The sequence below is a fragment of the Pygocentrus nattereri genome, chromosome 18, assembly GCF_015220715.1.
Source record: "Pygocentrus nattereri isolate fPygNat1 chromosome 18, fPygNat1.pri, whole genome shotgun sequence".
In the NCBI taxonomy this organism is placed as follows: Eukaryota; Metazoa; Chordata; class Actinopteri; order Characiformes; family Serrasalmidae; genus Pygocentrus; species Pygocentrus nattereri.
In genome coordinates, this window is record NC_051228.1 from 27485970 (window position 1) to 27499999 (window position 14030).

Sequence of the window (14030 nt, forward strand, 5' to 3'; positions counted from 1 at the left end):
AATTCACTGAGCTCCTGAGAGCAACCCATTCTTTCATAAATGTTTTAAGAAGCAGTCTACATGCCTAGGTACTTGGTTTTATCCACCTGTGGCCATGAACGTGATTGGAACACCTGAATTCAATTATTTGGATGGGTGAGTGAATACTTTTGGAAACATAGTGTATAAGTAAAACTATCTTCCTCTAATTTCATATGATCAACAAGGATCTGAAATTTGATTGGCTCTGTAGGTGGAAATACTATAATGTCCAGAACAATCTTAAGTCTAGCAAACTGACATGGATAATCTCTAGTGGTCTTGAAGTGATGCTCTTGGTCCATAGTAGGTCATATCTTGACTGGGCTTCAGGGCTATGGTAATAAACAGGTGTACTGTTTGTAGATTAGTTTGGTAAGTGGTAACTTGTAGGAAAGAGAGGGGATGCAATGTCAACACAGGGTCTGTTCCCAATGTTGAAACTTAGCCTTTTGTGTGATTGGCATCAAGATGTCACTAGTGCTTGACCTAATGATTGAGGATTGGGAAATTTTGAATATGGCTCTTGAATTATTTGTTCTCTTCTCTAAGTGTTGAAACAACTACGGCAGGACTGCTATCGAAGCTACTAAATAAAGCGTCTCTATCTGTTGAGTGCCAGAGTGGAACAATATGGCAGGAATGTGATGAACAGAGGAATAGTACTCTCTATCTTCAGAATGGCTGTGGATGGTCAATAGTCCATGTGCTCTGGGAAGACTTGCTTTATAATCTTCAAGATTTTATGGTGGCCAGATAATCTGGCATGGATTTTCCACGTCATACTTTTTCTAAGGAAGTTATTTTTATCAACAGCAATCACTACAGAAAGTCTGGCAAGAACTAGGCTGATCTGAGGAAATCCACAATGAAAATCTACTGTCCACCACATACATTCAAGACACTCTCAGATTGTTTTATCTGTTTTGTTCTGCATGTGGTTTCAACAAAAGAGAAAAATACATAGATGTCCCCATAACACATCTGCACAGTTTGCCTGGTGTAAACAGAACAAAACTTTTTCAGAGAAAAAATAGGAAAGTACTGGAAAAATTTACTTCCACATGGCTGCTACGGTAATTCATCCCCTCTTAGAGCTGCAACTGGTAGCTAAGAGATCATGCTGCCAAGAAATTATCTGGAGGGTGTAGTGTGACGTGGAATTGATCTAAGTCCCAGTTCCTATTTTTGCCCACAAGAGGGCACTACCTCATCAAAACAGACCAAAGTACTAAAGGGCCGACATTTTGAATAGTGACCATGTGCAACTGCTCTGGAGCATCATGATTTATTGGTAAAGCTTTATACAAGCTTTGCAAGCACAGTTGAACACCTGACTCAGCAATATGTGCACTTTAAAGTAACTGAATTCACTAATTAGAAGGGCTGTCCATGTTTTCTTATGTAATGTATGTTACCAGGTGAAGCTGGTCGTGTTTAAAGTGTATGCAATTATGCATGCAGGTCTTCTTTCATAAAGTTTATGCTTTAAAAAATGTGTTTGAAATAACTCTTATTATCGCTTTTCCATACATTGAGTAGTTCAAGGACAGAAGTGAATAACAGGCTATTTTATGCAGGCTACTGTGTTTAGTAGTTCAACTACTCAAGTCCAAATGCTGTGTTATTTTCTACCTTTTAAATTCAATTAATTCACACTTTCTTTAATTCACACTTTATTTATAGATTAAAAAATCTTGTATACAGCCTTTGAACTTCTCGTCTACACCCTGCAGAATATACATAGGAAACTATAGCCAGCCAGCTCTCCATTATTGTAAATTATTGGTTGAAAACAGAAGAAACCTAGAACATCTTTGCATGTTCTAGCTATTTATTTGATGCTTTTCTCATGTTGACATATACAAGTCTTGATTATTAAAGTTTGATAATGATTGTAAAGCTGTAATGCTAGTAATCATTCATTTCCCCTTTGCTATCTGCAGCATGCTTTCTTCTTAAAGCTTGCATAATATATTGCATAACTTTTGCACATGATGTTAAACAAAATAAAAATTATTATGTTCTGCCTTATATGATTTGAGTTTAGCAAATATAGCACAATTCATTTTAATAATTTATGAGAAAAAAACATTGCGCTACAATATTATTTACAAGATGCAGTTAATTAAGCTTACAATCCATCATTCAGCGCTCTTCATTTGAACTCCACAACCTGCGATGTACTGGCTCACATCTTTGTTCTCACATGTATTACGCCACCCCACCCTAAGAAAAAGATTAAAAACAATTTAGTCATTTATTTGACCAAGTTCAATAGCTTATATCCTATATTCATCTTGTATTTTATTTTTTCTCCTGAGCTCCACTTATGATGTTTTTCTGGTTTTATTTACCAAAAAAAATCGGGCTTTCAATAAGCCTTCAATTCTGGTTCTGGTCTGGTGTCCAGCACAGCGTGATGATTTTCTTCAACACTGGATTCAACTTATCTGTTGATTGTCAATTACGGTCTATGCTGGACACCGGTGCACTTTCTGGATTTGAACACCTCTGCCTTTAGAATTAATCAGCCTATATTTGTTACAATGCCAAGGTGACCGATAAATAACCTGTTCTGATTGGCAAACATGTACTGGAACTTGTTAAAAAAGCTCTCCGGGTTGAAACATTTCTTATAATGTCTTGATTTTTGTGACATTACAGAAACAACATACTGTTTTTGCAGTTTTGCTTCCATATATGGACTGTATGGACTTGATGTCATGTTTTGAAACGTTGACAGTGGTTGCCTAGCACATTAAACTCTTTTATATAAAAACAAGGCCCTTTAAGGCCTTTTTATTTAGCCTTACCATGCTGAGATGCCCTGCTGACTCACAATGATCTTGGCACACTGGATGGCAGTGGAGATGTCATTAGTCAGTAGTTCTGTTGGAAGAAACAAGGGTCAAGATAGTTACATTAGTCTGGTCCATTTTACACAAAATAATTAACAAAAAAATGCAATTTTCATATCTCATAAGAACTGCATGGTGATTTATATTAAAAAAGCCTATCAGGAAATGTATCATTTTCGCATGTCATTACACATGTATCATTACATAATGCTTCACTGTTTAGTGTTTTAAAAAATGTTCTTACGGCTGCAGGAGATTCGACAGCCGTTGTAGCTGGGAAACTGGCCATTAGAGCACCACCAGCGATTGTTGATCTGGAAAATGCCATAGTCCGTTGAACCGTCAGTGTTTCTGTTGGTGGCCTGCGTGTTGTACCTGGACTCCGCATAGGCCGTGCAAACCCCTACAGATGAAAGAATATAATGTGCATTCTTTTAAATATAATAAACGGTTGACTTAATACAGAAACAACAAAGCAAAAGGTTAGGCAGGTTCAGCCTAAATATCGAGGGGGAACAACTCACAAATCTTCTGATTTGAGGTGTTTCATAATCTAACATGCCATATATATATGATGATCAGAGTTTCTCCAGTTTGTTCACAATTAGAGGAACAGACTGAATTAGTTTATTGTACATCTTTGCATTGTGCAGGAAAGTCTACACTCTGATGCATTAAACTGACTTCATTATTTTCATGTGAATAAAATGTTATATTAACACAGTTAATTATATATATATATATATATATATATATATATATATATATATATATATATATATATATATATATATAAATAAAACCCCTCCCTTCTGTGATCCCCTGAAATAATAGATGCTTTTAATGCACTCAATTCAGATATGTATACAATTTCCACCTAAACATACTGCATCAATACAACTTTGTTCTTTGTTTACTTACTACTGGCAAGAACTGTGTTAATATAACATTTTATTCACGTGAAAATAATGCATGTACACATGAATGAAGTCAGTTTAATGCATCAGAGTATAGACTTTCCTGCACAATGAAAAGATGTACAATAAACTAATTCAGTCTGTTCCTCTAATTGTGAACAAACTGGAGAAACCCTGATCATGAAATAAACTACTAAACATTTAAAAGGTTCTTGGAGCACTCACAGTCAGCCAGACTGACGTTCTTGAAGCCGGACATTCCAGCTGCTTTCAGCGTTCTCGCCAATTCACATCTGTCGAACACCTTGGCACTGGCCACCGCCACCAGCAGGAGGAACACCCAAATCTTCATTGTGCTGCAGGATGAGAAAGAATGTCTGGAAGTGTTGCTGATTGTTGTGTGTGTTCTGCCTTGTCCTTCTGAGTGATATATATACCTAACGTTTGAGGAACTGCTGCAATTACTGGAATTTTTTGTGAACGTTATGTAACCTTCCTGAAAGTGAATTCCTGATCTGATTGTTGTATTGTATCATAGTAAACTGCTTCTTTGTCTCAACTGTGGTTGGTTAGTGTAGTGGTTAACACCTCTGCCTCCTACACTGTAGACTGGGGTTCAATCCCCACCTGGGCAAACACCCTACACTATACCAATAAGAGTCCTTGGGCAAGACTCCTAACACTGCCTTGGCCTACCTGTGTAAAATGATCCAATTGTAAGTCGCTCTGGATAAGAGATAATGCCGTAAATGTACTGCCCAAACTTGTTGGGCAAACACATAAATCAATCTGAATTAAATTCTGCAAGAACATACAGCAAATAGACTTTATCCATAGCCTGAAAAACTGCAGGCATGTGTGTGGTTGTGGAGCAAAGGCAGTGATGATCAGGTGACCAGAGAGGAAGTCTCTGCCCCTTTTCTTTCACTTTTCAAATTATTCTGGCACCACATCCTCTACAACATTTTGCATGTTTCTTTGAGTTGCACAGTTATGCCCTATATCAGTTTGCATAATACTAAATCAATGTTTTTGTTTTCTTAAGACTCAATTATTGTAACTTGCTGTTGCCAAAAGAAAAGTGACTGGTAATCTGCAGCTTGTCCAGAATGCTACAGCCAGGGTATTAAAGGAGAATTTACTTCTACATTTTAAAAGTTTTACATAATTTATTTGGTGAGATGTAAGCAATGTCTTTCAGATTGTTTTAATGTGAAATAGTTAATTGTAAAGAAATTTATTGAATCTAATTTCTGTACAGCGGTGATAATACGAACCAGGAGGTACAATGTCTACTCATGTAAAATGTGAACTCACTGCCTATTCAAAGTGAACAGTGAACAGTGAACTGAGGTTTTATATGTAATACTTATAACAGAAGAACAGTTACATCTGAAAAAATATATATTTTCTTTTTGGACTTTTTGCCTTTCAACACCTTGCATGTACCCTGCTGCCATCAATGCATTTCAAAAAGCAAATTTTAGGCCACATTAAGGTGCATTAATTGCTGACACAAGCATTTGATTGTACATGCACAGCTTGTACAATCTTCATTAAAAAAATGCTCCCAACAGAATGGGACACTCTAGAAAGGCTACCCATGAGTCTTATGACTCCAGAGTGGAACTGCATCCTCTGGAGTCATAGAGCTCCATTCAATACACTTTTGATGAGCTGGAGCTGCGTTTCTGATCCAGAACTGATGATGCAACATCAGCACCTGATCTCACTAATGCTCTTGTATCTGAATACACCTGGATCTTAACAGCAACGTTCCAACATCTAGTGTAAGCCTTCCCAGAAAAGTCAAGCTACTGCAAAAAAGGTTAAAAAGGTTGACGTGTTGTAATTTTGATAATCAACAGGAAGAAAGCTAAATATTATGTAATAAAAAGCAGGAAATAATGTAATATAAAGAAAGCAACCATTTAAAAAAGAAAATGTAGTGTTGGAGTAAAACTAGTTATAAATGTTCAATTTTTTAAAGTGGCTCTTATAATTGAATTTATTCGTCTGGCGTCGCCACAGGGGGCTAAGGTGGCGTGGCCATGCAAAGTGGCTCTCAGGGCACCATACTCTCAGCTAAAAAGGACACTTGTTATTGTTGATATTGATGTCATCATTAGGTAAGCTGTGTTACTAGTGTAATTGTGTCTGAGTGTGGGCTGTGTAGTTAACTAGCGGTTAGAAGCGTGTCCTGCTGCATTACCCCCTCCCTGGATTCATATTGGAGTAGCACTGGACTGGGAAATTCTAGTCTTTTTAAAGACTTGCTGTTAAAGTGCTCGTTTCAGTAAAGAGCATTTGCTCACACATACAATGTTTTTGTGTCTTCTTCTGCACTGATGCTACTATAGATTTAATGGGACAAGACAGGTGCAAGCAGTCTCACAGAAACTGAAATAACAGAGGAGGCAGGAGAAGAGCACCCCTGTAATGTTTAGGATTAAGTAAGTGAGAAAATGTATAGAATCAAATCACATAAACATTTTACTGAAATGGACATTTCTACATAAATCAATAAATCTGATGTACACAAAGTCATTCAGAATGTTTTGATGTGAAATGGTGCATTATAGAGAAATTATATTCAGGGGTCACAATGTCTACAATGCAAATATAGCCATTTTATTTACTACCCAAAACTACAAGCAACCACAGATGTGACTTCTAAGTTTACTTATGTAATGTTAGTAATGGTGAAATAATGGTAAATCTGGAAACAAAAATTTCTTTGGGTACTGTCTTGCCTCACTCTGCATGTACCTCTCAACATTACAGACATTTCAGGCTAAACCCTTTCCTAACACTCAAAAACAGCATTTCAGTTATCAGGCAGCATATTGGCTATCGTTTCATATGACAGGTTTCTATGAATGAGCTTTTAGAAGCAAAAATGCTTTGAATGTCTGGTTCTCATCAACAATTCTGACTGTAAGTATCTCTAGAGCTGCGTAGTTCACATCAAACTTCTCTGAATGACTTTGTTTACATCTTACATTCCCCAGTAAAATTCCCATTTAAACAATTTAGTCACTACACTAGTGTGTGACAAAATGCACATAATATAATATTGTGGAGAGAGCACATTATCGTTCCCATGACATTTGGTGCATGCATGTCAGATCTTATTTAGTTTAAGAAAAAGGTAAATAAAGGTTTTCGATTGCATGTTCAGTATTCATGTTAATGTTTACAGCTTATGTGAACTGCTGAGAAGGTTGGGTAGATACGACTTTTGGGAACATGACCTACAATCACTCAAATTTACGTTAAGTTTGGAACAATGTACTTTAGTTCTATTGTCCACAACCATCCTTTCCCCACCATTATGGAACTACAAAAGGGAAGTGGGTTGAACTCTACACATTGGGAGTGGATGGCTTCTGCACACGCAGTGGACCACACCAAAGTCTGCTGAAACCTAACCCCTGACCACTGACTGAGATTGAAGCTCAAAAACAACTTTCACACATGACCAAACACACAGAGCAAGCAGTGGGCTCAGGGGGTCGGCTTATGAGGCCTCTATTTATCATTATAAATAGAGATCGCTCTAAAAACTTTCATGTTCTCTCTGCTTATAAGTCTCCATATGGCATGTCACACTTGGATCCAGATCATTATTACTTGCTGCAATAACTGTCAACCGTCCCTTAGTAGCTCAATGATCCACAGCAGTGGTGGACAGTAACGAAGTAAATGTAATTCGTATCTGTACTTAAGTAGGTTTTCGTGTTTGAAGCTTTCTGAAGGAAACAGAATACAAAAACTACTTGTAGCGGCTTAGAGAGAGAGAGAGAGAGACAGAGAGAGAGAGAGAGAGAGAGAGAGAGAGAGAGAGAGAGAGAGAGAGAGAGAGAGAGAGAGAGAGACAGAGAGAGAGACAGAGAGAGAGACAGAGAGAGAGAGAGAGAGAGAGAGAGACCCACTGAACCTGAACCCAAACCCGCCGGCGCCGAAGCGGAACAGCTGCGTGTCAACAAACGACTTGCTACTCACCCGTTCATGGCACAACATGGTGAGGTAGACAGTGATTTCACTGCGTGGCCTTTAGACCGTGTGTGATATGTACGGTGGCTAACGACGATTATTCACTTCAGTAATGAGCGGTTCTTACATCGACTCCGATTTCTGTGGTGGAAATAAAACAGCAGAGGATCCCGCAGTCTTCCAGTAGAGTCGTTTGGCTTAACCTAAGTGTTTGCGTGTAGCTTCAGAATTAGCCGCGTCTTCAGGATTTTTGGTACTTGTAACAGCAACCGAAAAAAATGTTGTCCACTGTTTGCATCCTGGTGCAAAACAGTTCACCAGCATTCTGAGCAATTAACCAGCAAAGCGCAGCTGTGATCTACCGCGGCTCACTGATGAATAACGTTACCTCTGGCGACGCGACGCCGCCAACCCAAACAACACGTAACGCCTGGAGGGCGGAGAGGTGTAACAGTAACTTAGCCCAAAACAGTTTTAAAATTCAGTCCCATTATCACCGTGTCATATAAAACCTTATGAGACGCATGTAAGTTAACTGGCCATTTTGGATAGCAGATAAAATGGTGACATGTTTAGTGTCGACATAACAACGTCTGGTTCTTCGTAGTACAAGGTGAACGATTATGATTCGGTCATTTTTCTAGAAGGGCGCATTTCACGCCAAACCACTCTGAATAATTTTGTTTTCATCTAAAATTACATGCTTAAGTAATTTTGCAACATCATTGGATTTCCCCTTTAAACTGTTAACATATTTCCGCGAAAAGTCATGTGACCACACAGACGAAGAAACTGTCCGGGCTTTTTTAAGAACGTGCTTCCACATTGCTGCTACAGTAATTAGTCCCCATATTGCAGCTGTAATTGGCCAGATAGTTAAGGCATCATGCTGCCAAAGAAATACTGTGATGTGGAATTGATCTAAATCCCCAGGTCCTGTTTTTGCCCACAAGAGGGCACTACCTCATCAAAACGGACCAAAATACTACAGGACTGACCTTTCGATCAGTGACCATGTGCAGCTGCTTTGGAGCGTCATGATTTTTAAGTGGTCAATTCTATGGGAATTATACAAGCTTTGTATGTACAGAGTGCATACAACATACAACACCTGGCTCAGCAATACGTGCACTTTAAAGTAGCCCAGTTCACTAATCAGATGAGCTGTCAGACTACGCATTCATATCTAATGCCTGATCATTCCGTTTTTGATTAAAGTATCCAGGTGAAGCTGGTCATGTCTAAAGTGTTTATTTGTGTAATTTAGATTAGTTATATATACAAGACTTCATACAGTTAGCTGAGAAGTTTTACTCATTAAAGAAATTTGTTTTGAAATAACTTTCTTATGATTGTTTCTCATTATGATTATTTACAGGACAGAAGAGGCAATTTACTGCAGGCTGCTGTGTTAAGTGCAGCTACTAAGTCCAAATGCACAGACCAACTCTGCACTCTGTGCACATCCATTTTGTGCAATGCAGACCCTTCTTAGTGCTGCACTCAACACACTTCATTGCTTAACGCTGGGAGATGAGTGGCATCAGAGCAATGAAAGTCCTTAAAGGTCTTCTTGTCTTTCAGAAACTGCTTGCTTAATAGAATGTGTGCGTTTACAACTGGGTCACTCCCTTGGTCACTTTCACTTCCTCTGTCATTTCTATTTCCCTATATTCTTCCCTGATCTCCCTCATAATCGTCTTCACTGCTCTCACTTTCAGAATATGTAGATGTTCTTTAAACACCTCAGAAATTAGATATAAAAAAAACAAAGTTTTTCCCTGCTGCACATATATGATCTGGAACTTCCCATGTCTCAAGCAGTCCTCTGAGTGACCAAGGCTCTGAGGTTAGCGCTGATAATCAGAAGTTTACAGCTATATACAGATTAAAATCACAAAAACACTTAAATCTTTTCCACAAAATGGAAAAAAACAGGCCCCCGAACACATCTTAAAAGATGATTAATGGTAAAAATGGTCATAAAATGAATTATTTAGCTGTCTCTTTTTGAGTATCAAAAACAGCTGATTGTAAAATTGCAATTCAATATGAAATAAAATGAAGCCTGTCTTGCTGTGTGAGTTTCAGCTGTCAGTGTGAATCCAAGAGGAAAGTAAATGAATACAGAAACATGGCTGTCTTATGCTAATCATTTCTTTTTACTCAATGATAAGCGATAGAAACATCAACATTCTATCATTTTCAGCTCACAGACACTCTAACAATATCTGAAAAGGTATCTGATGTGATACTTGTTTTTCAAGATCTGTATGAGCATAAATGTTAAAAAAAACTGCAGGCTCTAGTTCAGTCTTTGATAAGATATCAAAATTCTGTTAGCATGTGATATAATGGTGTATCTAAAGTAGCCTAGGGTCTCCTAACAGTAGTAACATGTAAATATGTTGTCTCATGTAAATATTTCATAATTGTAATTGTAATTATACTTGACCAAAATATCACAAAAATTACACAAACTACCCTACGCTTCTAAAAGTTAATTTATTCAATCCACTAACTTTAATTCAAACTAAAAAAAAAAATTGGTCTACACTATACAGAAGATACAGAGGAAGCTCCATTTTTGTAAATTATTGGTTGATAACAGAAGAAACCTAGAATGCTTTTGCATGTACAAGCTGTTTATTCAATGCCTTTACTCATTCTGATATGTACACACACACACACACACACACACACACACACACATTTTCTAAGCCACTACTCCCTCAGGGTCGTGGGGGGTTGCTGGAGCCTATCCCAGCAGTCATCAGGCAGAAGGCAGGATACACCCTGAACAGGTCTTGATTATTACACATTGATAATGATTACTAGCATTACAGCACTACAATCATGCATGTCCCCTTGGCTGTTTGCAGCATGTTTTCTTCTTAAAGCTTACATAATAACTATTGCAGTCATGTTCTGCCTCAAGCTTTAAGTTAAGCAAATATAGCACAATTGATTTTATTTGTTTAAGTGAAAAAAATGCAGTTAATTCAGCTTACAGTCCATCATTCAGTGCTCTTCATTTTAACTCCACAGCCTGTGATCTACTGGCTCACATCTCAGTTCTTACATTAATTGCGCCACCCCACCCTAAGAAAACGATTAAAAACAAATTAGTCATTTTTTGACAACTTGTCTCAGTTCATAAATTCAGTTTTATGTTTTCCAACCTTTTCTTATCCCTTTTGAATAGGGGTCTTCAGCTCTGGTTCTGCTCTGGTGTCCAGCACAGCATGGTGGTTTTCTTGCTCAAACATACCTGATTCAACTGTGTTGTTTGTCAGGGTAAGTACCTGTATTTTGTGTAGGGTAACGACCAAACTGCGCTGGACGCCAGCCCTACAGGACTGGATTTAAACACCCCTGCCTTTAGATTTAAACAGACCTTTAAGAACCGTATTCTGATTGGCTAATATGTATTGTTCTTTAAAAAAAAAAAAAAAACTTCTTGGTTTTAGAAACAAGAACTTCAAGGCAGGTTTTTATTGCATTTTATTTTCCATATATGGATATGGATATGTAGGTTTTGAAACTTTAACAGTGGTTGCCTAGCAAATTAAACTCTTTTGTTTAAAAACAAGGCCCTTTAAGGCCTCATTATTTAGTCTTACCATGCTGAGATGCCCTGCTGACTCACTATGGTCTTGGCACACTGGGTGGCAGTGGAGATGTTATCAGTCAGTAGCTCTGTTGGAGGAAAGAAAGGTTAAGATACATTAGTCAGGCTAAGTTACATTAGTCTGGTCCATTTTAAACAAAATATGCAGGTTTTAGAGCATCCCACAAGAACTGCATGGTGGTTTATGTTATGGAAATGTATCTGTTAACATATCAGTGTCCATTGCATGTCATTACATAATGCTTCATAATGCTTCACTGTTCAGTGTTTAAAGACAAGTTCTTATGGCTGCAGGAGATTCAACAGCTGGCCACAGTGGCTGGGGAACTGGCCATCAGAGCACCACCAGCGATTGTTAATCTGGAAAATGCCATAGTCTGTTGATCCGTCAGAGTTTTTGTTGGTGATTCGAGTATTGAAGCTGGACTCTGCGTTGGCCAGGCAAACCCTTACAGATGAAGGAGTACAATGTGCATTCTTGTAAATATAATAAACAGTTGACCTTATACAGAAGAAACAATGCAAATATGAAGATAAAGACAAGTTTAGTCTAAACATCTCAGGGTGCAACTGGCAAATTTTGTGATTTGGGGTGTTTCATAATCTAATATGCAGTACAGCTGATTATTTTCCCTGTTGAATAAAACAGCACAGACCAGCATGAATTCCATGCTGGCCTAAGCTGGTTTATGCTGTTTTATGCTGGTCTAGTGCTGATCTGGGGCTGGTTTAACTGGTCATCCAGCATGGGCATGCTGGTTGACGAACATAACAGCACCCAAAACACAACATATGCTGTTTTTTCTGCTGGCCAGCCATGCTGGTCTAATGTGTTTTTTCTAGCAGTTTGAATCTCCACCTACTTTTAGGAGGAACGATCATGCTCTAGCTGAAGACTGTCTTTGCATTTCAGCAACTTTGTAGAACTTACAGAAGTAATTGTGATTCATATGCTGCTATGTTGTACCAACAAAGCTGAATTAACTATTTAACAGGTGCTAATATCCAGAGCGATATAGCTGTATATACATTATTCTTTTCTTATTCCTTGTGTAAGTAGTATAGTAGAAGGATTTTAGTAGCACAATATTCAATAATAATAAAACATTTATTGAAAATGCAATATGAAACCTACTTACCTTCTTCATTTATTTATTTGGTTCTGATTTCAATGCTGCATCTAAGACTGGCTGTATCTTTTACACTCTGCTCCCTTAGCAGAGCTGTGATTTTCTTACAGCGTTCATGTACTGCAAGTTTACTGCAGCAGCTTCACTTATGTAAACAAAAAGCCATCCTTTTCTGCTCCACTGAAATAATAGATGCATTTAATGTACTCAATTCAGATGTGCACACAACATCCACATCAGTATACTGCATCAGTACAACTGTGCCTTTGTTTATATGCATCATAGTGTAGGCTGTTGTTTACAGTGAACTACAATAAACTAATTCAGATGTTTAGGTTTTAGGTCTGTTCCTCTAATTGTGAACAAACTGGAGAACCCTTGATCATCAAATAAAGTACTAAACATTTAAAACTCACAGTTAGCCAGACTGACACCTTTGAAGCCGGACATTCCAGCTGTTTTCAGCGTTCTCGCCAGCTCGCATCTGTCGAACACCTTGGCACTGGCCACCGCCACCAGCAGGAGGAGCACCCAAATCTTCATTGTGCTACAAGATGAGAAAGAATGTCCGGAAGTGTTGCTGAGAGTTGTGTGTGTTCTGCCTGCCTTGCCCTTCACAGTGATATATACAATGCTGCATATGAAATGCTGCAATTACTTGAATTTTTTTGTGAACATTACGTAACCTTCCTGAAAGCTAATTCATGATCTGATTAATGTATTTTATCATAGTCAATTGCTTATGTGTTTAGTCTTTTTGGGCAGACATATAATTCAATCTGAATAAAATTGTGCAAGAACAAACAGCAAACAGATTTTATCTGTAGCTTGAAAACCACAGCGCTTCTGACTCAATTTGAGATAAGAATATCTGAAACTGTTTTTGGTCAAAGATTGCAGGTGTATGTGAGGTTGTGGAGCAAACACGATGATCAGATAACATGAGAGGAAGTCTCTGCTCTGTTTCTTTCACTTTTCACATGATACTGACACCACATCATTACGAACACATTATTACCACACTGGAGAGACTTGTTTTGAACGTGTTCTTGCATATTTTGTGCATTTCCCCAAGTTGCAGTGCTTACGTTTGGCCTTGTATCACTTTGCATGATACTAAGCTGGTGGTTTTGTTTTATTAAGACTCCTGGCTTTTGCCAAAAAAAGGTTCAAAACAGCAAAGTAGTGCTAAATCCGAAGAAAAATGTTTTCTTTTGAGACTAATTTGCCTTGCCACACTTTGCATGTAGCCCCCTGCAATGAATTTTTCAGCACTCATTGCTGACACAAGTGTTTGACACACATCTTGTACAATTTCTATAGAAAATCACTGCTGATAGAATGGGACACCCAACATTAGTGCCTTACCTCACTAATGCTCTTGTAGCTGAATGCAGTCAGATCTTCACAGCAATGTTCCATCATGTAAAGCCTTTCAAGAAGAAGATTTTGTGCTATAATTTGGCTCTTTACTACA

General features: G+C 38.0%; 1 protein-coding gene across 3 annotated transcripts; it reads right to left on the reverse strand.

The window, feature by feature from the left end:
• Positions 1–1677: 1677 nt before the first annotated feature.
• Positions 1678–13096, reverse strand: LOC108427292 (lysozyme C-like). 3 transcript variants are annotated; one of them, XM_037546951.1, is made up of 7 exons: positions 12970–13096; positions 11732–11872; positions 11416–11503; positions 4022–4152; positions 3124–3282; positions 2835–2910; positions 1678–2247 (listed from the first exon to the last, which is right to left on the reverse strand). In XM_037546951.1, the coding sequence occupies exons 1-7, from the start codon at positions 13094–13096 to the stop codon at positions 2163–2165; spliced, it is 807 nt and encodes a 268-aa protein (XP_037402848.1). In that variant the 3' UTR covers positions 1678–2162. The 3 variants fall into 3 exon arrangements, with proteins under 3 accessions (XP_037402848.1, XP_037402849.1, XP_017552832.2); XM_037546952.1 differs by lacking the exon at positions 11732–11872 and having other exon boundaries at positions 11416–11491; positions 12988–13018; XM_017697343.2 differs by lacking the exons at positions 11416–11503; positions 11732–11872; positions 12970–13096 and adding an exon at positions 7802–8094.
• Between the last annotated feature and the right edge of the window lie 934 nt (positions 13097–14030).

Excerpts from the sequence above, each read along its gene's own strand:
- LOC108427292 (XM_037546951.1), bottom strand. The coding sequence starts at position 13,096 with ATGAAGATTTGGGTGCTCCTCCTGCTGGTGGCGGTGGCCAGTGCCAAG. Across the intron at positions 11,873-12,969 it reads AGGTGTCAGTCTGGCTAACT|GGGTTTGCCTGGCCAACGCA; the intron begins GTGAGTTTTAAA and ends CTTCATCTGTAA. Across the intron at positions 3,283-4,021 it reads GAACGTCAGTCTGGCTGACT|GGGTTTGCACGGCCTATGCG; the intron begins GTGAGTGCTCCA and ends TTTCATCTGTAG.